The sequence below is a fragment of the Musca autumnalis genome, unplaced genomic scaffold (assembly GCF_047663935.1).
Source record: "Musca autumnalis isolate F117 unplaced genomic scaffold, ASM4766393v1 scaffold_193, whole genome shotgun sequence".
NCBI classification, from domain to species: Eukaryota; Metazoa; Arthropoda; class Insecta; order Diptera; family Muscidae; genus Musca; species Musca autumnalis.
This window is the reverse complement of record NW_027411748.1, coordinates 1-22,118: the sequence shown is the minus strand read 5'-3', so window position 1 is coordinate 22,118 and position 22,118 is coordinate 1. Positions and strand designations below refer to the sequence as shown.

Here is a 22,118-nt window from a genome sequence, read left to right as displayed (position 1 = left end):
GTTTTGCTTTATAATTCATTTGGTGGTAAGTATTATAGATGATATACATACATTTAGACATTTCAGTTCTATCTGAAATGTTGTTTATATAAATTGGTAAGTAAAATAGTTCCATATAAGAAAAAATACCCCATTTATGGTTTTTATGCAGACTACGCACGTTATAATTTTTATGCCCTCCACCATAATATGAGGGTATATTAAGTTTGTTTTCAATTTGTAACGTATTGAAATATACATTTGCGACCCTAAAAAGTATATATCGGCCTTTTTGTAGAAAATTTACTTATGTTGAAACTGAGGTATGGGGTATTGTAACTCGCGAATTGTTGTAATATACCATAACTTTTGAACGCAATAAACTGTTTTAGCACGATTCACCGATGGATTTCTTAAAATTATAATTTGAGCGGAAGCTGTGGTCATATTAATGTAAAACAAGTAAGAAAAGCGTTAAGTTCGGCCAGGCCGAACTTTTTATACCCACCACCACGAGCTGTATTGAAATGAATGGGAACAATTAGTTTTATTTCGTTTATGAAAGTACTAAACTCTTCCTTTTATTGCAGGAGTTGAGAATGCTCCCTTCAATACAGTTAATATGGGGCGACATTTTGTTTCTTTCCAAAACATGGACCAATATTTACAATTTTCCGAATTGAGCGAAATACATAAAATTGGGCAAAACTGACTAGACCTAAACCTGGATATTCTGGATTTGGATAGTTAACAACATCGGGAGCGCGTTTACCTGTACCGATAAATTTCTGGAGTAAAGTTTCGTAACTCCAGCGAAGACTAAATACCAAATTACAGTTATTCCCATTGAATATTGTGGGTAAAACTTTCAAAATACCGAAAATTGGGAGGGATCTTTCTATGGGGGGTATATAAAAACATGGAACAATACGGGCAATTTTCAGGTGGGAAGTTTTATACCACCAACGGAGATTAAATATTAAATTTCATCCGTTTCGATGGGATATTGATGACACAACCTTATAATACCGAAAATCGGAAAGTACGCTTCTATCGGGTTATTTGAAGAAAAGGGCTTATACTGATAATTCTCTTCTGCAATATTTTATACACCCATGGCAATTTAAATATTAAATTTCAGTCATATCGGTGGTATATTGAGGCCACACCTTTCAACGTACCGTAAATAGGAAGGTACGGTCCTATGGGGGTATTTGAGGACGTCGACCTATACCGGCACATTTCGGCTGGAATGTTTCATACCTCTATTACCAAATATCAGCTATTTTGGTGGAGAACGAGCTATATGTAGAAAATAGCTAGGTTCTATGGGGGCAATATCAAGACATGGACCTATACCGACAAATTTCAGGTGGAAAGTTTTATACCCTTAACGAAGACTAAGTACCATCTTGCAGCCATTTCCGTGTTATAATGAGGCTAAAACATTCAATATACCGAAAATTGGGATTTACCGTTGTATGGGGTACCCCCTAAAACATGCACGTATACCGACAAATTTCTGAGGGAAATTTTTGTAGCCCTGAAAAAGACTAAATACCAAATTTCAGCCACTTCGGTGGAATAATGAGGCTAAAACCTTCAAAATACAGAAAATTGAGCGGTGCCGTTCTATGGGAGCTATATGAAGACGTTGACCTATACCGACTAATTTCAGGTGGAAAGTTTTATACCCACAACGAAGACTATGTACCAAATTTTAGCCATTTCGGTGTGATAATGAGGCTAAACCCTTCAAAACACCGAAAATTGGGATGTTCCGTTCCATGGTGTGTACTAGAGTTGTGTAGTTCCGGAACGAACTAGTTCCAAGGAACTATTCCGGACAAGGAACTATTGGAACTATACCGGCTCTTTCATTTATATAGTTCCTTTAATTTTATATAGTTCCAGCTCCAGCCGTGCATATAATTCCTTTCATTTATATAATTCATTTTCTTTTTCGATCTTTCACGTTCGGTTCCTTCATCATTCAGATGCGGCCACATTATTCAATAAACGTAAATCACATCCTCGTTACATTGCTGCAATTTATTTATTTGTATGTCAATTAATCCACCAAAAGATGAAAACAAAAAGAAAGAGAAAGATTCGTTAAACTACTTCATTCACGGAAGATGGAATGAAGGAAATAACAAGTAAAAAAGTGTCAGTCGGCTTTGGCGACAGATATATACCCTCAGCCAATGTGAAGTGAAACTTTCACCTACGGACAGATCGAATGTATTTAAGGTCTCTTCAGAATTTTGTGGCCCTTTTGGCCACAATTAATTAACTGTACTAAGGTACAAATGTTGAACCTTTGTGGGGGAGGTACCCTTAGGGAGGACCGATATGGGCCATTTTAGAAGTTAAACTAAATGTTGACAAAATATTAGGAGATCCAAAGTTTGGACCAAATTGGTTGCCCCATTCAAGTGATATCGTCCTAGAAGTTGTGGACAGGTATTGCCCCATGAAACTAAGTTTGGATATAATATGACGAAGACCAAATGTTGGAACAAATCGGTAACAAATAAGTTAGAATTCTTGTGTAAAAAGCATAAAATAGATTCGCTATATGAATATGAAATTTCCTCGAGAATATATAATATACATAAATTTAAATACATTCACAGAAATATATAAAATTTATTAAAATGAAGTGTAACTATTTGTGGGAGAACTCATATTTTGTATTTTTGAAAAAAAAATCCTTACAAAGAATTATTTGGTATACACAAACAACACCGTATTTAGGATGAACTCCGGGGTATTGTAATTGCTACGACCATTTGACACCAACGGCTTAGAAACATTTGCTTAGCAGATCCCATCACAACATCAGTTTCATTAGCCAGATTTTAGATTAATTTTCGCCAACTCTAAATCGACTTCAATTTGACCTCGTGACAGATTTCAAAGCTTTTGGTAGCTTTTGGTGCTAAGACAGATTAACATTCCCAAACTGTTACATTACAGTTTTAAAATTTATCCACAACCAATGGTCGACTCAAACTTCTAGACTTCCCAATTCAAGAAAATCAACTTTTACATCTCCGATACAGATTTTCCAGTATTGCGTTCGTTTAAATGATACTTAAAATAAGAGGGTTCCTTCCAACCGGAGGAATATTTAAGACGAGTACACAGAAACAAATTTTAGCCATTTGATAAAAAAATTCAAAGATTCAATCAAAAATTTATCGATTTTCCGGCGATATAAATATTGTTATATTGACAAAATTCGATAAAAATATTTATCAATTTTTTTATTTTGAATTGACAAAACATTTCACATATTGACAAAAATATTTATCAAAATATTCCACATTTTGCTGTATTCTTTGATATGAAATGTGCATCATCTTAATAAAGATTTAAGATCCCAAGTACGTTTAAACGAAGGGAGTTCCTTTAGTCCTTCAGGTACCTCCTCTCACATATGTTCAAAATGAAGCGCCGCATAGCAATATTGTTTCCAGATATATATCAGGACTTTATCGGACCACTCATTGGGGGACTTCCCACAACAAAATTTCAACATTTCTGGAAGAGTGTAATTTAAAGACTTAATTCGGATGGTTTTAAAATTATGGATAATGACACAAAAGCGCAAAAAACCACTGCCGGCCACAAAAAAAAATACTGATGTTGCCCATAACTTACAAATAAAGTATCCAAGTTGGCCGAAGCTTGCCCATGGTAAAATTGCTATACCAGGTACATTAAGTTCCAGGCAGGTCTGTACCGGACATCACCTTCGGTGACCTCCCTCACAAAAGCTCAAAATGTTCGCTTAAGTGCAGTTTTCATGCATTAATTTTCATGTTCACCTCTATGAATTTATTGGCGTCCGCAAAGGTTTTAAGGGATGTTTGTATTCTTTTGAAATCGAAGCTTATTCTTGCGTTTTTTTACTCTTTTCGGGCTGTTTTCCTAAGAAATATGGACTTGCCCCTGAAACAACCTATACCGTCGTAATGGAGGTAGCGAATGCAAATCGCATCAACAAAAATCAAAGCGATCCGAGAGCAGGTCTTAAAGTGAACTTATTCGAAATTGTGTGTGAGAGTTACCAGAAGGAGTAGACAAATATAGTAGATATTTGAACCTGATCTATATCTTGTAGATATATAAGGATGTGCAAAGTATGGATTACATCGGGCACTCCCTTCAAGAGTTATCGTGCGCACAATTTGTCCGAACATTTTTGTACTTTTGTGGGGGAGGTACCTGAAGGAGTGGAACGATATGGCTTCTCTTCGAATTTAAACAATGTTTGGACAAAATATTACGAAGGCCAAATTTTGGACCGAATCGGCAGATCCGTTCGAGAGTTATCTTGCGCTCCATCCACTACACACTGTGTTATAGGGGCTTTTTGCATCTTTCAGGATATTTTCTTAGGAAGTATGGACTTGCCCCTGATGAAACTTGCACCGTCGTATAGGGGGCAATGAATACAAGTTGTTGCAACAAAAAGCAAAGCGATTCGAGAGCAGGTCCTAATCTGAACTTATCCGAAAATTTGTGTGGGAGGTACCCGAAGGAATGGACCGATTGAGTTTATTTTGGAAACTCATCTAAGTTTATTAGAAATTTCACGATGTGCAAAATATGGGCCAAATCGGTTACTTCCTTCAAGAGTTATCGTGCGCACAAATTTTCCGAACATTTTCGAACTTTTGTGGGGGAGGTACCGGAAGGAGTGGACCGATATAGCCCATCTTCGAACTTAAACTAAGTTTGGACAAAATATTACGAACGCCAAATTTTGGATCGAATCCGTTGATCCGTTCGAGAGTTATCGTGCGCACCAGCCAGACAGACGGACGGACATTGCTCAATCGACTCCAAATTGTCTGAAACATATTTCGTCCAAACATACTTGTGGTCTAAAACCATTATTTCGATGAGGCACAGTTTGCCCGAATGAAAGTGTATATACATACCCTCGTTAGCATAAATGCTGAGGGTATAAAAAGAACGAGGAACGAGAAAGATGCATTGAACTATATCGATCTCGGAACTATTTGGGACGAAGGAAGTAGAAAGAACTGTCGGAACTATGGAACTATATTAAGGAACTAGTCCCTTTTGGCAAAAGGAACTAGAAAGATCGATCCGCTCCAGGAACTATATTGCCCAACTCTAGTGTGTACATTAAAGCGTGGACCGATACAGATAAATTTCTGAGAGAAAGTTTTGCATCCCAAAACAGGACGAAATATCAAATTTCAGTCATTTTGATAGTATAGTATAGATAAAACTTTCAAAAATACCGAAAATTGGAAGATATCGTCCTATGGGACTATATGAGGGCGGACCTATACCGACAAATTTCATATGGAATGTTTTATACCCCAAGTGAAGACTAACCACCAAATTTCAGCCATATCGGTGGAATATTGAGGCCACAACTAGAGTTTCTGGTCGCGAATTCCCGACCCGGGATTTCCCGGGAATTCTCGATTTTTTTCGGTCTTATATTATTTGTCTTATAGTTATTTAATGTTGAAAATATAGTGGAATAGCGATTATTCATGTCCCGATAACTCCTAATTCCCGATCATTTGTAACAAACTTAGGGCCCATAGTAAAAATCGCGATAATTCGTGTAAAGTACATAAATTTTGGTCCTCTCAATAATTATTGTTTTTTCTGGAATTCGAAGTCTGTATAACCTAACATAATTCTGAACTTTTTGGTCCATTAGTCCATATCTTTATTTATCGCATTCTTGAAGTATATTAATTTCCAAAGATATAAATTCTGTGATCGATTCGAATTGTTGTTTCCTCCAAAATTATTGTATGTAATATTAAAAACTGTATAATGTGTAGGTGGCAAATCGTGTATATTAGGAATGGAAGTCAGTAATAACTATAGTATGTATGTTCATATAAGTACGCCTTAATATCTTTGGTGCCACCGTGGTGCAATTGTGAAGCTTTGTACACAAAAGGTCAACCTTGTAAAAACTTTTATCAGCGGATTTATTCTATGATCGACACGCCTTCGAACCATTAAAAGAACCCACATATCATTGACCTAAAAAATTGAGTCGCACAGCCATCTTTGATATGAAGAAGCCTTTGCGAGGATGGTCGTGGGAAACAGCAATTTATATAACCTTCGCAAATTAGTCAGGAAGAATTGGTTGGCTTTAACAGCTGCCATATATTATGTATTGGTACTTTCAAGCTTTTGGCACATCGTCGTTAATATTGTTCCAAAGAGATAACTAATGATACGCTATAAATATAAGGAGTATTTATTTCCTTTATGTTTGCTCTCTGTCACGTCTATGCCCCACAAACTCGATTTCTCATAGTCCCGGGAATTCCCGGGTTCCCGGGAATGAGAAATTTTTATTCCCGATTTCCCGGGAATGAAAAAAACTCGGTAATTCCCAAACTCTAGCCACAACCTTCAAAATACCGAAAATCGGAAGGTACCGTCCTATGGGGGCTATATGAAGGGTGGACCTATACCTACAAATTTCCGGGGGAAAGTTTTATGCACCCAACGAAGACTAAATATCAAATTTCAGCCATTTCGGTGGAATATTGAGGCTAAAACCTTCAAAATACCGAAAATCGGGAGATATCGTCCTATGGGGTCTATATCAAAACCTGGACCTATATAAACATTTTATGGTAGAAATATTTCCTAGCCTGTGGAAACACAAAATAAAACTTACATCCGATTCTGTGGTCAAATGGGACTAATACATTCAAAATATCTTAAAGTGACGCGTACTATGTATTGGGCGTTATATGGGGACTCTACCAAAACGTGGACCTATATAAACAAACTTCGGCAGAAATGTTTTTTAGCCTCTGGAGAAACAAAATACCAAATTACAACCAATTCGGTGCTCAAATGGGACTAATACATTCAAAATATCTTAAAATGACGCGTACTATATATGGGCCTTATACGGGGGCTATACCAAAACGTGGCCCTATATAAACAAAATTTGGTTGAAATATTTTTTAGCCTCTGGAGATACAAAATACCAAATTACAAACAATTCGGTGGTCAAATGGGACAAATATCCTAAAATTTTCTTAAAACGACGACGCGTAACTTTGTATTGGGGCTATACGAAAACGTCGACCTACATAGTCCGTTTTCAATACCAAAAGTCCTACGTACATATAATAGATTTGATATTTCGTCCTGTTCTCCCAGAAATTTATCTGTATCGGTCCACGCTTTAATGTACACCCCATGGAACGGTACATACCAATTTTCGGTGTTTTGAAGGATTTAGCCTCATTATAACACCGAAATGGCTAAAATTTGGTACATAGTCTTCGTTGTGGGTATAACACTTTCCACATGAAATTAGTCGGTATAGGTCAACGTCTTCATATAGCTCCCATAGAACGGCACCGCTCGATTTTCTGTATTTTGAAGGTTTTAGCCTCATTATTCCACCGATGTGGCTGAAATTTGGTATTTAGTCTTTTTCAGGGCTACAAAAATTTCCCTCAAAAATTTGTATATACGTGCATGTTTTGGGGGGTACCCCCATAGAACGGTAGATCCCAATTTTCGGTATATTGAAGGTTTTAGCCTCATTATAACACGGAAATGGCTGCAAGATGGTACTTAGTCTTCGTTGATGTTATAAAACTTTCCACCTGAAATTTGTCGGTACCTCCCGATTTTCTACATATAGCTCGTTCTCCACCAAAATAGCTGATATTTGGTAATAAGTTTTTGATAGAGGTATGAAACATTCCAGCCGAAATGTGCCGGTATAGGTCGACGTCCTCAAATACCCCAATAGGACCGTACCTTCCTATTTACGGTACTTTGAAAGTTATTACCTCAATATACCACCGATATGACTGAAATTTAGTATTTAAATTGCCATGGGTGTTTAAAATATTGCAGAAGAGAATTATCAGTATAAGCCCTTTTCTTCAAATAACTCCATAGAAGCGTACTTTCCGATTTTCGGTATTATAAGGTTGTGTCATCAATATCCCATCGAAACGGATGAAATTTAATATTTAATCTCCGTTGGTGGTATAAAACTTCCCGTATTGTTCCATGTTTTTATATACCCCCCATAGAAAGATCCCTCCCAATTTTCGGTATTTTGAAAGTTTTACCCACAATATTCAATGGGAATAACTGAAATTTGGTATTTAGTCTTCGCTGGAGTTACGAAACTTTACTCCAGAAATTTATCGGCACAGGTAAACGCGCTCCCGATGTTGTTAACTATCCAAATCCAGAATATCCAGGTTTAGGTCTAGTCAGTTTTGCCCAATTTTATGTATTTCGCTCAATTCGGAAAATTGTAAATATTGGTCCATGTTTTGGAAAGAAACAAAATGTCGCCCCATATTAACTGTTTTGAAGGGAGCATTCTCTACTCCTGCAATAAAAGGAAGAGTTTAGTACTTTCATAAACGAAATAAAACTAATTGTTCCCATTCACTTCAATACAGTTTGTGGTGGAGGGCCTGGCCGAACTTAACGCTTTTCTTACTTGTTTTCAATTTTGTTTTTTATTTCCAATATTTCGACTATCTTCGATAGTCATCATCAGGGATTTCTGTTAATTGGATTATTAATCTTTCTTAAAAGTAACGGCGAGTTCCATCCTCTTTTGTTGTTAGAGAATTTCCAGTTGAAATTTCCAGTTGGAAATTCTTACTTTTTTTAAGAAAGATGACTTACTTTACTATCGAATATAGTCGAAATATTGGAAATAAAAAACAAAATTTAAAAAAAACCAATTTTATGTCTTTTCAACTTTACAGACGTAGACTGTTTTTACGTATTCGGTTCATTTTTCAACCAATTTTCCTGTAAACTGGTATATCGTGGTTTCAGTGGATGGAGAATATATGTACTAAATATTGTTAATATCTGTTCGCGTTTTGCTATAGTTCCCATTGAGCGGTACCGGCCGAGATGACATATTTTAAAGGTTCCAAGCACATTTACCAACCTATTTGATTGTATTTTGGATTATTTTTGTTATTCGCAGGTAGAAAGACGCTTTCCGAAATATTAGCAACGTAGGTTTACGTTTTGCTATAGCTCCAATATGCCTCCCATTTGAGATATTTTGAAGATGTTAGGTAATTATTGCCAACCGAGTTTAGTTTACTTGAAAATTTATATTCGTTGAATAGAAAATGTTCTAATAAAACAATTTACAGCATATATCCTTGATTTGGCCCGAACCACCCTCCCCCAAACATACACAAACATTAACAAATGAAAATATTTTTGAGATTTTTTATACCCTCCACCATAGTATGGAGGGTATATTAAGTTTGTTTTTCCGTTTGTAACGCATTGAAATACTCATTTGCGACCCTATAAAGTATATATATTCTTGATCAGGGTAAAATTCTAAGTCGATCTGAGCACGTCCGTCCGTCCGTCCGTCCGTCTGTGGTAATCACTCTAGCATCCACAAAAATGGAGATAGGACGCTGAAATTTTGGGAAAATGCGTCTTTTGTTTGCAGGCAGGTCAAGTTCGATGATGGGCTATATCGGTCCACGTTTTGGTATAGCCCCCATATAACGGTACCCCCCGATTTACGGTATTTTGACGTTTTTAGCTACATTTTTAGACCGATTTAGCTATAATTTGACATTTAGGGTTCCTAAGTATCAATAAACTTATATAACAAAAGTTGTCGACATAGGTCCACGTTTTGGTATAGCCCCCATATAACGGTACCCCCCGATTTGCGGTATTTTGACTTTTTTAGCTACATTTTTAGACCGATTTAGCTATAATTTGACATTTAGGGTTCTTAAGTATCAATAAACTTATATAACAAAAGTTGTCGACATAGGTCCACGTTTTGGTATAGCCCCCATATAACGGTACCCCCGATTTGCGGTATTTTGACGTTTTTAGCTGCATTTTCAGACCGATGTAGCTAAAATTTGACATTTAGGGTTCTTAAATGTCAATAAACTTATATAACAAAAGTTGTGGACATAGGTCCACGTTTTGGTATAGCCCCCATATAACGGTACCCCCTGATTTACGGTATTTTGACGGTTTAAGCTACATTTTCAGACCGATTAAGCTATAATTTGACATTTAGGGTTCTTAGGTATCAATAAACTTATACAACAAAAGTTGTGGACATAGGTCCAAGTTTTGGTATAGCCCCCATATAACGGTACCCCCCGATTTACCGTATTTTGACGTTTTTAGGTACATTTTCAGGCCGATGAAGCTATAATTTGACATTTGAAGTTCTTAAATGTCAATAAACTTCTGTGACAAAACTTGTGGACATAGGTCCACGTTTTGGTATAGCCCCCATATAACGGTACCCCCCGATTTACGGTATTTTGACGTTTTTAGCTGCATTTTCAGACCGATGTAGCTATAATTTGACATTTAGGGTTCTTAAATGTCAATAAACTTATATAACAAAATTTGTGGACATAGGTCCACGTTTTGGTATTGCCCCCATATAACGGTACCCCCTGATTTACGGTATTTTGACGGTTTAAGCTACATTTTCAGACCGATATAGCTATAATTTGACATTTAGGGTTCTTAAGTGTAACTAAACTTATATAACAAAAGTTGTGGACCTAGGTCCACGTTTTGGTATAGCCCCCATATAACGGTACCCCCGATTTACGGCATTTTGACGTTTTTATCTATTTTTTCAGACCGATTTAGCTATCAATTGACATTTAGGGTTCTTAAAAGTCAATAAACATTTATAACTAGTGGGCATAGGTCCATGTTTTGGAATAGCCCCCATATAACGTTACCGCCCGATTTCAGGTATTTTGAGAATTTTACCTACAAGTTTTAACCGAATTATCTGTTATTTGAACATTTGACATTTGAAATTCTTAGTGGTCACCACACCTCTCCACCAAAAATTGTCAGAATTTGATGATTTTAGCTACAATATTAAACCGAACTAGCAGTAATTTGACATTTGAAGTTCGTAGTGGTTACAACACCTCTCCATCAAAAATTGTCAACATAGGTCCATGTTCGGATATAGCTCCCATGTAACGGTACCTTCCAATTTTCAGTAATTTGGCAATTTTAGCTACAATTTTTAACAGAACTTAATTTGACATTTGAAGGTTGTAGTGGTCACCACACATCTGCATCAACAATTTTCAACATAGCCCCAATATAACGATACTTCCCGATTTTCGGTACTTTGAGAATTTTACTTAAAATGTTTAACCGAACGTAGGTCCATGTTTTTGTATAGCCACAAGACAAACCTCCCGATTTTCCGTACCTTAGCTTTATTTTTTGGACGAACTTTCTGTAATTTGTTCATTTAAGTTCATATTTTCGTATAGCCCACATACCTCCGAACTAGCTGTTAATGACATTTGAAGTTCCCACGTTATGTACCGATTTTCGATATTTTGAGGATTCTAGCTAAATTTTTTAACCGAATTAGGAGCTATTTGACATTAAAGGCTCCCATCAAAAACTGTCAACATAGGCCCACGTTTTATTATAACCCCTATATAACAGTACCTCCCAATTTCTAGCCCACCAAAAATTGTCAACAGTTAGATATAGGCACCATAAAAAAGGACCTTCCGAATGAAGCATTTTATGTACATTATCTGACATTTTAACGTACTCACTTAAAGTTGGGGACAGGAATGAATATTTTATGGTGGAGGGTATGAAAAGTTCGGCCCGGCCGAACTTAATGCTTTTTTACTTGTTCTTTTTAGTATAGTGTCATTGATATATCATACATTTTACAAATTGTACTTTTCGATTGAGGATATGTTTATCTTATTTCACTGTTCTACAAATGAGGCTATCACCTAAAAGCATCTGATGTAACTATGATTTGTTTTAGGTACTTTACGATATCCTGCGAAAACTGCTCAAGTTTGACAATTTTTTTTATAAAATGTGAATGAAATTAGCCAGAATAGCCTTCAAACTATAAAAAGCAACATTTCTTAGTATTGGTGAAGCCATTTTGGCATAAATGAAACCAACAATGACGTCTAATGCCGGTTCCTATATCAAATTTTCAAAAATATAGATATTTGAATATTCAAACGACTTTCTGAAAAAGTCGCACATCTCTCAAACCTGCAGCTAATTTTTGGTTTACCCAAAGAAAACTATCCTACCTCTTAGAAAATGTGCGATTAAAAAACCTCCAAAACTTTTAAAAAAGATAATTTAGAAGACTTTTAAAAGGGCAAATTTTTGGGGAAAGAATAGCAACCAAACTAAATTAGATATTACAACTCTATAAACGCCAAATAATTAAAAAATTGTCAAGAATTATAACACCGACAAAAAAAGTCAATTAACTTACCATTTGTTTGTATCACTATATTATTTAAGCAAAGCTAGAAGCAATTTTTAAGGAAAATAAATATTGTAAAACATAAGTGCAACTTTTAAGTGCATTTCTAGTTGTTTCGCGGGGTAATAAATCACAAATATGAATATGAGGCATTTGTCGTGGGATACTTAGCAATGGATCCCAACAAGAATATCGGTAGTTCTATGTACTTTAATTTTTGAGTAAAGTTCCACGAAATTCCCATATAAATTTGGTATTTAATCTTCGCTTTTACAGGTACAAAACACTCCTTGCAAAAAATCAGACATCATAGGTCCACGTTTTAGTACGACTAAGTAACAATTGGGATTTCTTTTCATTCGCAAATTAATTTTTAAACCATACCCCCCGGTCTCGGGACATTGACTGCAATTTTGCTACAATTTGAATAATTTATTGTATTATTATTTAATTTTCAATTAAGTCTTATTTAATTAGGTCTCAATATTTGCACACATATTTCCAAATGTGTGGTCAAGGAGAACTTCTTTGTAATTGAACATTTTTCCATGAACTTTGAATGCCACGATTTTTGTAGTCATTGACTTCGTTCGTTCTGATATTGACAATCTAGTACTCGTGTGGATGTGTACTTCTTTTGTTTTTTATTCTATTGCATTTTACAGTATTGTTGCATTTCACCATTAGCAAGTTCTTGGACTAACGAAAACAATAGGAAAATAATTATTCCATTCTGCGGACACTCAGTTGAAGAGGTGACACAAAACAGTGCGGTGCCGTGCAGTGTTGTTGTTTAGTTGAAATTACATTCAAAAACTAATAATTTCCAATATTTTATTGTTCCCGCCACAAAAATGTTGCTTTTAAATATTATCTATCGCGAATTTAAATCACATTGGGAAATTGCCGGAAGTGGTAAATAATGGATATGCAATTGAAAGCGTGTGTTGAAACATGATTTGATTATGTCATTACAGATGATCGTATGCGACATTTGCCATTCGTCAATAGTTATCTAAATGTAGTATTACTTTTGGTCGGATATGTAGCATTTGTTACGAAAATTGGTCCCAACTTAATGGCCAAACGAAGGCCATTCAATATAAAATGGTTAATACAAATCTATAACTTGATCCAGATTCTGTTAAACGCCTATATTTTTATTGGGGTAAGTTGGTGATAAAGACTCGATGGAATTTGCTATTAAAAAAATTGGTCTTGTTCAATTTTTGACTTGGATCCCTGAATGGCAAATTAATCTAATTCGGGAAGCAAAAGTTGATAAAATCATAAAAAAACCAGAAATTGGGCGGTACTGTTTAAGCTGTTTAAGAGAGCTATTCCAAAACGTGGATCCACATATATCCAAAATTGTTTGACCCCTTCTACATCCAAACATGGATAACAACTACAGAATACCAGAAATCAGGCAGTGGACCTTTGTATTTTTGGTAGAGAAGTTTTCGGAGCAATAAGAACACTAAATGCCAAATTACATCCACTTTAGGCCGGAAACGTGGATTAAAAAACTGGAGCGGAACCGTTATATTGAGGCCATCAAAAAACGTGGACCTAGGTCCATAATTTATGATGGGAAAACTGCTTGAAGCCGAAAACATCGTACTTAATGTACTCTCCTATTTTACAGAACCACAAGTTTGCTGTTGTTGTAGCAAGACAACACCACGGGCGCCTGAATTTTCTGATTATTAGGATAGTACTGAGCAAAACAGTCAACTAGACCATATGTCTACGGTGAAAATTGAGCCCCCGGATTTTGACTTAAAGTTTTTTTCAAGGTTTTTTGGATATTTTGGCATATATGTAACAGACAAAGCACTGAGATTTTCGATCCAACACAAAGACAAAAATTGTAACCAAGACAATAATTAAGAAATCTCTGGTACACAGCAAAAGCATTGGAACGCTCCTTCAGGCAGTTATGGCCCCGAGAATGTGCACATTTTTCGGAAAATATCGATAAATTACACTGTGCTACAAAATTTGACTCAAAGTCAGTTGGTGGAAATTTCCTTTTGGAGACGAAAGCCCTTGGTGAGTGTATCAAGAACGCAAAAGGAAATTTTCAGGATAGGTCAAGTTTCTGAGATATGGTTTGGCCAAAATATCCTTGAAAAAAATTCCAAGTCAAAATCCGGGGGCTCGATTTTCACCGTAGACATATGGTATAGTGGACTTTTTTGCTCAGTACAATCCCAAGAATCAGATACTCCAGGCGCCCACTATCACTTTTTTCCTTCCATACAAATCGCCCCGGCCTAATGTATGTGTATGTCTGGTGAGTGGTCAGTGTATTGTACTTTTTCCATTCCACATGCAGAGCATGTGTTGGGTATAGTGCTGTCAATTAAGGTCCAATACCAATACTTCAGCTTTGACTGAGCTAAAGCCAGGTTTGGTAGATCGCAAGATTGTGGCTGGCATGCCCCCGGCGATAACGCCCATGCAGGTACTGCATCGATGTACCCTGTTGCAGTCCTTAATATTATATACTTCCACTTCAATTTGCATATACCGGCCCGCGACTTGAGGACCTTCTTCATACTGCTGATCTTATCGCATAGAGCAGTGGCTTGAGCGGACGACTTAAACAGGCTCTCGAACATTACACCCAACATATTGGGATAGTTAGTGGTCGGAATCAAGACCAATATCTTCAGCGAGGGCCTCATTTCAATTGAATAATGGTTTAGTAGATAAGGCGGCGGAAATTTTCATATTCCTCAGATGAGAGAATATGAATAACATATTGACGGTCACTGTCACTTCGTTGAAAGTAGCAGATTTTCTATCTTCCTTCCAATATTATTATAATATTATCTTAGTTTCTAGAGGATATGAAGGATCCGCTTTTCCGCGATTCAGAAAATTACGGTGCTCAGAGGATATAAAGTCGGGTGGTCTGTTAACGTGGATGATGATATGAAAGTGACCTGAGTCATTGATGTCTGTACACCGTGCAAAATGTGGAGTTATGAATTTGCTCGACCAGCGCTGTAAATCTCTGGCCGTTGTAGTAACTGCTCTCTATACTCACTAGTTGTGGTATTTGCTCAGGTATGATTTAAAACAAAAGCCCGTGCTACTGGTTTGTAGACTTTTCAATGGCTTGTGAACCAAAATGGCGCCGGGTGGGTGGTACTGATAGAGGAACGTTCCCCAGGATTGTAGACTTTTCAATGGCTTGTGAACCAAAATGGCGCCGGGTGGGTGGTACTGATAGAGGAACGTTCCCCAGGAGAACGTGATCTCTCTTGTGCGTACATACATTATGTGTAGCTCAATGCTTTTAAACATGTTCATGGGAAATCAAGATCAATAATAATAATGTAATGTCTTATTTCTTCTAAATTAAAAATCAGCATCTTCGTTTTTTTGCAGTTCATGCGGCATTATATTCGAAATCCCAATTATAATTGGTTTTGTATGAAAATCGAAAAGAACGATGTGTCGCCAGAAACGATGAACCTTCTCCATGTCACCCATACATGTTATATGAGTAAAATATTCGATATATTAGACACAGTAGGTATCTTCCACTTAATTATTAGATATATTAATATCTTCTTATTGATATACATACATATATATATAATTACAGATATTTTACGTAATGCGAAAGAAAAATAAGCAAATCTCATTTCTACATGTTTATCATCATGGAATGATGATATGGGCCAGTTTTCTATATCATATGAAATTTTTTGGTAAGTATAAAAATTATTAGATTTATTATATTCCGCGTTGACATGTGAAAATTTAAAGATAATAGATCATTACGTCAAGAAGTACCTACTTGTCCACGAAAAACCTTATTCCGCTAGAAACAGGAACACAAGGATTACCTTAGTTGAAAAAAAAATGAAAACCGTCCTCGAACTTAAACGATAAGATCCATCTTCGAACTTTATTAATTTTTGAGAAAAATATTAAGTTCGGCAAGGGTTCGACCAATGACAGTCTCTCCTTTCGACAGTTAGGGTGCCAACCAACCATTTTTAGGATTTTTTAGAGTTTTTGGGTCATTACGTCAGCAAGTATGGACTTGTTAGCCATCCTAACCAGAACTTAAGCGAACATTTTAAACATTTGTGAGAGAGGTACCCGAAGGGCAAATCAGTTACTCTATTCGTGCTGAACAGTCATTTCAGTTGTTGCCGGCATGGAGCTTTTAAAGCTTCGGGGCCACAAAAACAGGTAGTGTAGAAGTATTTTCGAAAGTCAACCTGCTGCAAAAACTTTTCAAAACGAAAAACCTTGTATGGGCGTTACCTGATGGAGTTTTCTGAGGTAGTACAGCTCCGAATCTGTTCTAGTCTGGAAGAAATATTACCATGATTAAAATTTAGATCAAAAATTAAATCGAACAAGCAAAAGCGGCGTTAAGTTCGGCCAGGCCGTACTTTTAATTCCCTCCATCAAGAGTTGTATTGAAGTAAAACGCAACAATTACTTACTTACTTAGATGGCTTTTATACTAAACAGAACGTCTTGTTCCATAAGCCGAACTAAGAATTGATTTCCAAACGCACCGATCTTTTGCCTTACTTCTCCAATTTTGGACGCCATATTTTGTGATATCTTCTTCAACTTGGTCTTTCCATCGGAGTTTTGGGCCTTCACATGGGGCGTATACCATCGAGTGGCTCGTATTCAAATGCCTTTTTGGCGGGGGCATCTTTATCCATCCTGCTGACATGGCCAATCCAACGCAATCGTTGTAGTTCGATACGTTTTACTATATCGATGTCGGTCGGCTGGTATAGCTCGTGGTTCATACGACGTCGGTCCAACGCATATTGGTCCATAAATCTTTCGAAGAATTTTTCTCTCAAACACACCAAGTTATGCCTCATCTGCTTTCGCAACTACCCATGCTTCAGATTCATACATAAGAACGGGTAGTGTCAGTGTCCGGTAAAGTGTAAGTTTTGTTTGACGAGAGGTAGTTTTGCTTTTAAACTGTTTATTTAGACCAAAGTAGCATCTGTTGGCCAATATTATTCTTCTCTTTATTTCAAGGCTTATATTGTTGGTTTTATTTATGACGGTGCCGAGGTAGATAGAGTCATTTACTATCTTAAATTTATAACTATCAACATCCACAGTTGGTCCGAGTCTACTGGACGACTTGATGTTGATAGCATAAACTTCATCTTATCGCCGTTGCAAAGGTGGCTGTTACGGCTCGCGCTGATCTACCTATTATGTCTATGTTATCTGCGTATGCAAGCAACATTACATCTTTATTGTATATCGTTCTGATTATGTCTCTGGCCGTATATATGTTCGCATCTCGTATGACCTTTTCCAGTAGGATATTAAATAGGTCACACTATAGACTGTCACCTTGTCTGGAACCTCGTTTTGTGTTGAAAGCCTCGTAGAGGTTCTTTCCTATTTTAACCGCTGATCTTGTGTCAGCCAATTTCATCCTGGATAATCGAATTAGTTTTGCAGGGATGCCCAACTCAGACATGGCTTGAAACACCTTTGCTCTAATTGGGCTGTAGAACGCGGCCTTATAGTCGACGAATAGGTGGTATGTGTCGATCTGTCTTTTTCGAATATTTGGCGCAGTGTGAAGATTTGATCAATTGTCGACTTACCAGGTCTAAAACCGCATTGGTATTACCCGATTATTTCACTGACCATGGGTTTTAACCGTTTACACAGTGTGCTCGACAACACTTTATATGCGATGGGAAGGAGACTTATACCTCTGTAATTTGCACAAACCGTTTTGTCTCCTTTTTTATATACGGGACATAGTAGGCTGAAGTTCCATTCGTTGGGTATGCTTTCTTACTGCCAAATTTCGCAAATTAGCTGATGCATACTCCTTACCAGCATTTCTTGAACAATTCGGCGGGAAGTCCATCAGCTCCTGCTGCCTTATTGTTTTTCAGCCGATTAATGGCTGTCTTACCTCGCTTTGGCTAGGTGGTAGACATTCAACATTGTCATTAACGATTGGTTCTGGGGTATCTTCATCTCCATCTATATTCGATACCAAAAGCTTCATAAAGTGTTCCTTCCAGATCCTCAGTACGCTATCTGTATCAGTTACCAGATTCTCTTGGTCATCTTTGCAGGAGAATGTGCCTGCACCATATCCGTTAGTCTGGTGTTTTACACTCTGGTAAAATTTTCGGACTTCATTCAGACTCCTGAACATCTCGAGTTTCTCACGCTCACGCTCTCTCCTCTTCTCCCGATAAGTTTCTTTAGTTCTTCGTGTTTCTACTGAATGCAGTGTTGCTCTATATGCCGCGTTCTTTTCTTCTGTAGCTTTACGACACTCCTGATCGTACCATAAATTTTTAGGTGGAGGTTTTTGGGGAGTAGGCTATTCTTTGCCAACGTGCTTATACATTATCGGGACAAGGAGTGCTGATTTCCACCATGCGAGTCAGTTGAGCGGAGTAGGCTTGTGCTATCTGTTGTGTTTGCAGCTTCTCGACATCCAGCTTCCGTCCTGTGTTAGATCGCACTTTTGCCGCAACATTAAGACGAGTGCGTACCTTGGATGCTATAAGGAAATGGTCCGAATCGACGTTCCCACCTCGAATCGATCGGACATCTAACACACTGGACGAGTACCTTCCATCTATCGCAACATGATCAATCTGATTTTTTGTTTTCCCATCCGGGGATATCCACGTAGCCTTGTGTATGTCGAGGTGTGGGAATCTGGTGCTGCTCACTACCATGTTCTTTGCCGCTGAAAAATCAATCAGCCTCATTCCGTTTTCGGATGTTACCTCATGAAGGCTGAATTTACTGACTGTGGGACCGAATATATTTTCTCTTCCAATTTTAGCATTAAAATCTCCTAGAACAATCTTAATGTCATGGCCAGGGCAGCGGTCACATACTCTCTCTAGGCCAGCATCAGGCAAAGGGTGCACGCACGCTCTTTGGGAGCGTACATTTATTCACGTATACAACATGTGGAGAGAACAAAACCATTTAGTCTCAGTTGAGCAGGCAGTGAAGAAGGTTCTGTGTCGCTTCTTTTGTGTTTTGTGTATGCGTCCCCTTAGCGAAATGACTATTAAGCAGTTATGTCTCTAATACTAATGCAAACAACGCAATGTGCGTTGGTATGGGTTGCCTGACGCTGCTCTAGGCGCAGATGAGACTGATATTAAAAAAACTTTGCTTTTATACAGATTGTGGCAATTCTCTCATCAACGGGAGTAAAACTGGTTACAAGATTTTTAAGCCTACGGTTTACCATGAATCCAACACCTAGCTCATGCTTCGTTTCATGGCAGCTATAATACATTGCGTAATCGTTTGTGATCTTTACGTCTCCCCGATTCCATCGCACTTCCTGTAAGGTGATAATATCAGCATTGTACTTGTCAAGTACATCCGTCAATGCGTAAACTGCACCTAATTTGTAAAGAGTCCTGACATTCCAGGTGCAGATTCGCAGATCATGGTCCTTAATACGTTTGCGGGGGTCGTCAAGTTTAGAGGGGTTTGTTTTTCTTCTCTTTCTTTGTTTTTTCATAGTTAGCTGTTTTGACGGAGTGAGTTACTAGCCCAACGTCCAACCCAAGTTGTTATCGTTCTTATGGGTGAACGCGCGGCACATGTTAGCTCACTACCTTTAACGGGCGTTAAAGGCAGCTCCCCAGATGACACCACGGAACAATTATTTTCCTTATTTATTTTATTTATTTATTAACATTTATATTTATAAGTAAATTACAAATATAAGGAAATAGGTCTGGCTACTGAGGCCTTAAGCTAACAATTAATTTCCTTTTGTTTAGGAAGAAGACTAAATACCAAATTTCAACAAGTTCGATAAAACGTCGACCTACACCTACAAATTTTTTAGCGGAAAAACCTTCAAAATACCGAATATCAAGAGGTACGTTTCTATAGGGGATATAGGAACCCGCAGACCTATACTGATAATTCCCGTCTGGAATATTTTATAACCCCATGGAAGACTAAATAACAAATTTCAGTCTTTCGCTGGGATATTGACGTCACAACCTTTAGAATTACAAAAATCTGGAGGTACCGTTCTATGGGGTCTATGTCGAAACGTCGACCTATACTGACGACTTTCAGCCAGAAAGGCTTTTACCTCCAACAAAGACTTAATACCGAATTCCAGCCACTTCGGTGGGTTGCTGCAGCCATAACCTTCAAAATACCGAAAATCGGGAGGTACCGTTCCATACGGGCTATATGAAGGCGTGGACCTATACCGACAAATTTCATATACCCCAAATGAAGGCCAATTATCAAATTTCAGCCATTTTTTTGGATTATTGTGGCCACAACCTTCAAAATACCGAAAATCTGGAGGTTTCGTTCTATGCGGGCTGTATGAAGGCGTGGTCCTATAGCGACAAATTTCTGGGAGAAAATTTTTAAAACCTCAACGATGACAAAGTAACAAATTTCAGCCATGATGGTGTGATAATAAGGCTAAAAACTTCAAAATACCGAAAATCGGGTGGTATGGTTCTATGGGACTATATCAAAACGTGGACCGACATAGCCCATTTGCAATACCAAACATCCTAGGAGTAATAGAAACTACTATACCAAATTGCAAATCCAAAGCTTTAGAAGCACGCCACGCCCACACCTTGCAATATTTTTACCTAATGTTTGGTTTCCTTAGTTTTAATATGTTAACTATTGAATCCCACATAGACGACAACAAATTGGGGTTTTGGCCAGGAAAATCGATTCCTGAACCAAGAGAAGAACCTGACGCAAGAGAAGCGTCATGTAGCCTCTGCAGCCGCATGTTTCTTAAATCTCAGTTTTCTATTGCTAAACGCTGCTTTCAATTTAACATAATTGCTTATCAAATCCTTCTCGACTCATGCGGCTCATCTTCTGACAACGCAAAGAACACGAGCCAACAATTGGCGCTGGCAGCTTGGACGTGGTGTGATGTTTCTCTTCGAACATTTATCACAGTCGAACTACAATCTTCAAAGGCTTTCGCGATTGCTAGAGATTTGTCATATTTCAATTTGAGCTCACTCAACTTTACTTCATTCTAGAGAACCACGGAGAACCTGTTGGGTTATGCTTCCTTTTGCTAGTTGATGCTGCCATTGTTATCCTTTCAAGGCTTATTCAACATCACATTTATACTACATTTCGACTTTTATCTGGTCCGATCGAATACGTTAGTATTTACCAAAAATACTTATTTGGGATTTTCTCGAATTTGTTTAAACTTGTGTGGACCTTCCCGGAGAAAAGAAGACCTTTGTCAATTAATTTAATGGGGATATTTCCAGCCCATAGAAGAACTGGAAATGACAAATTAAATGTAAAATGGTGGTTAAAGCTGTGCTTAGCGTTATATGGGGGCCTTACCAAAACACTTCCATTTATCGAAATTCTTCATCTCTCCGATTTTAATTGTTACTAATAAATTTCCTTTCATTTTAGGTTCAGTCTACACTTCAATCGGTCATGTCAATTCCTTTGTCCACTTCTTAATGTACACCTATTATTTGCTGTCTGCGATGGAAACAAAAATTCCATTGGACATTTGGAAGCCACGCCTTACCGAAATTCAGATAATACAATTCCTTTACTATTCCATTAAGTTTGGCCTAGCACTGTGCTATAATACCTGCGGTATGTCCTATGGATGGTTAAGTGCACTTTTTGTGCAAAATCTATTTATGACTATGATGTTTTGTAATTTTTATTATAAGGAGTACATTACTAAGTCGAGAAAAATAAAAAAGAATTGAATGGAACTGAAATTGAAACTGTCTTTTACAAA

The 22,118-nt window shown here is 37.4% G+C and overlaps 1 protein-coding gene across 1 annotated transcript; it reads left to right on the top strand.

Annotated features, from left to right (window-relative positions):
* The first annotated feature begins 12,885 nt into the window (after nt 1-12,885).
* LOC141391885 (very long chain fatty acid elongase 7-like) lies at nt 12,886-22,098 on the top strand. The gene is made up of 5 exons (XM_073964573.1): nt 12,886-13,225; nt 13,288-13,478; nt 15,713-15,856; nt 15,933-16,038; nt 21,776-22,098. Exons 1-5 carry the CDS (start codon nt 13,165-13,167, stop codon nt 22,084-22,086), a joined length of 813 nt encoding a protein of 270 aa, XP_073820674.1. The 5' UTR covers nt 12,886-13,164; the 3' UTR covers nt 22,087-22,098.
* Nucleotides 22,099-22,118: the final 20 nt, after the last annotated feature.

Coding starts and splice junctions, on each gene's coding strand:
- LOC141391885 (XM_073964573.1), top strand. CDS start 13,165: ATGTTGCTTTTAAATATTATCTATCGCGAATTTAAATCACATTGGGAA. Junction 13,226..13,287: donor TTGGGAAATTGCCGGAAGTG/GTAAATAATGGA, acceptor ATGTCATTACAG/ATGATCGTATGCGACATTTG. Junction 13,479..15,712: donor ACGCCTATATTTTTATTGGG/GTAAGTTGGTGA, acceptor GTTTTTTTGCAG/TTCATGCGGCATTATATTCG.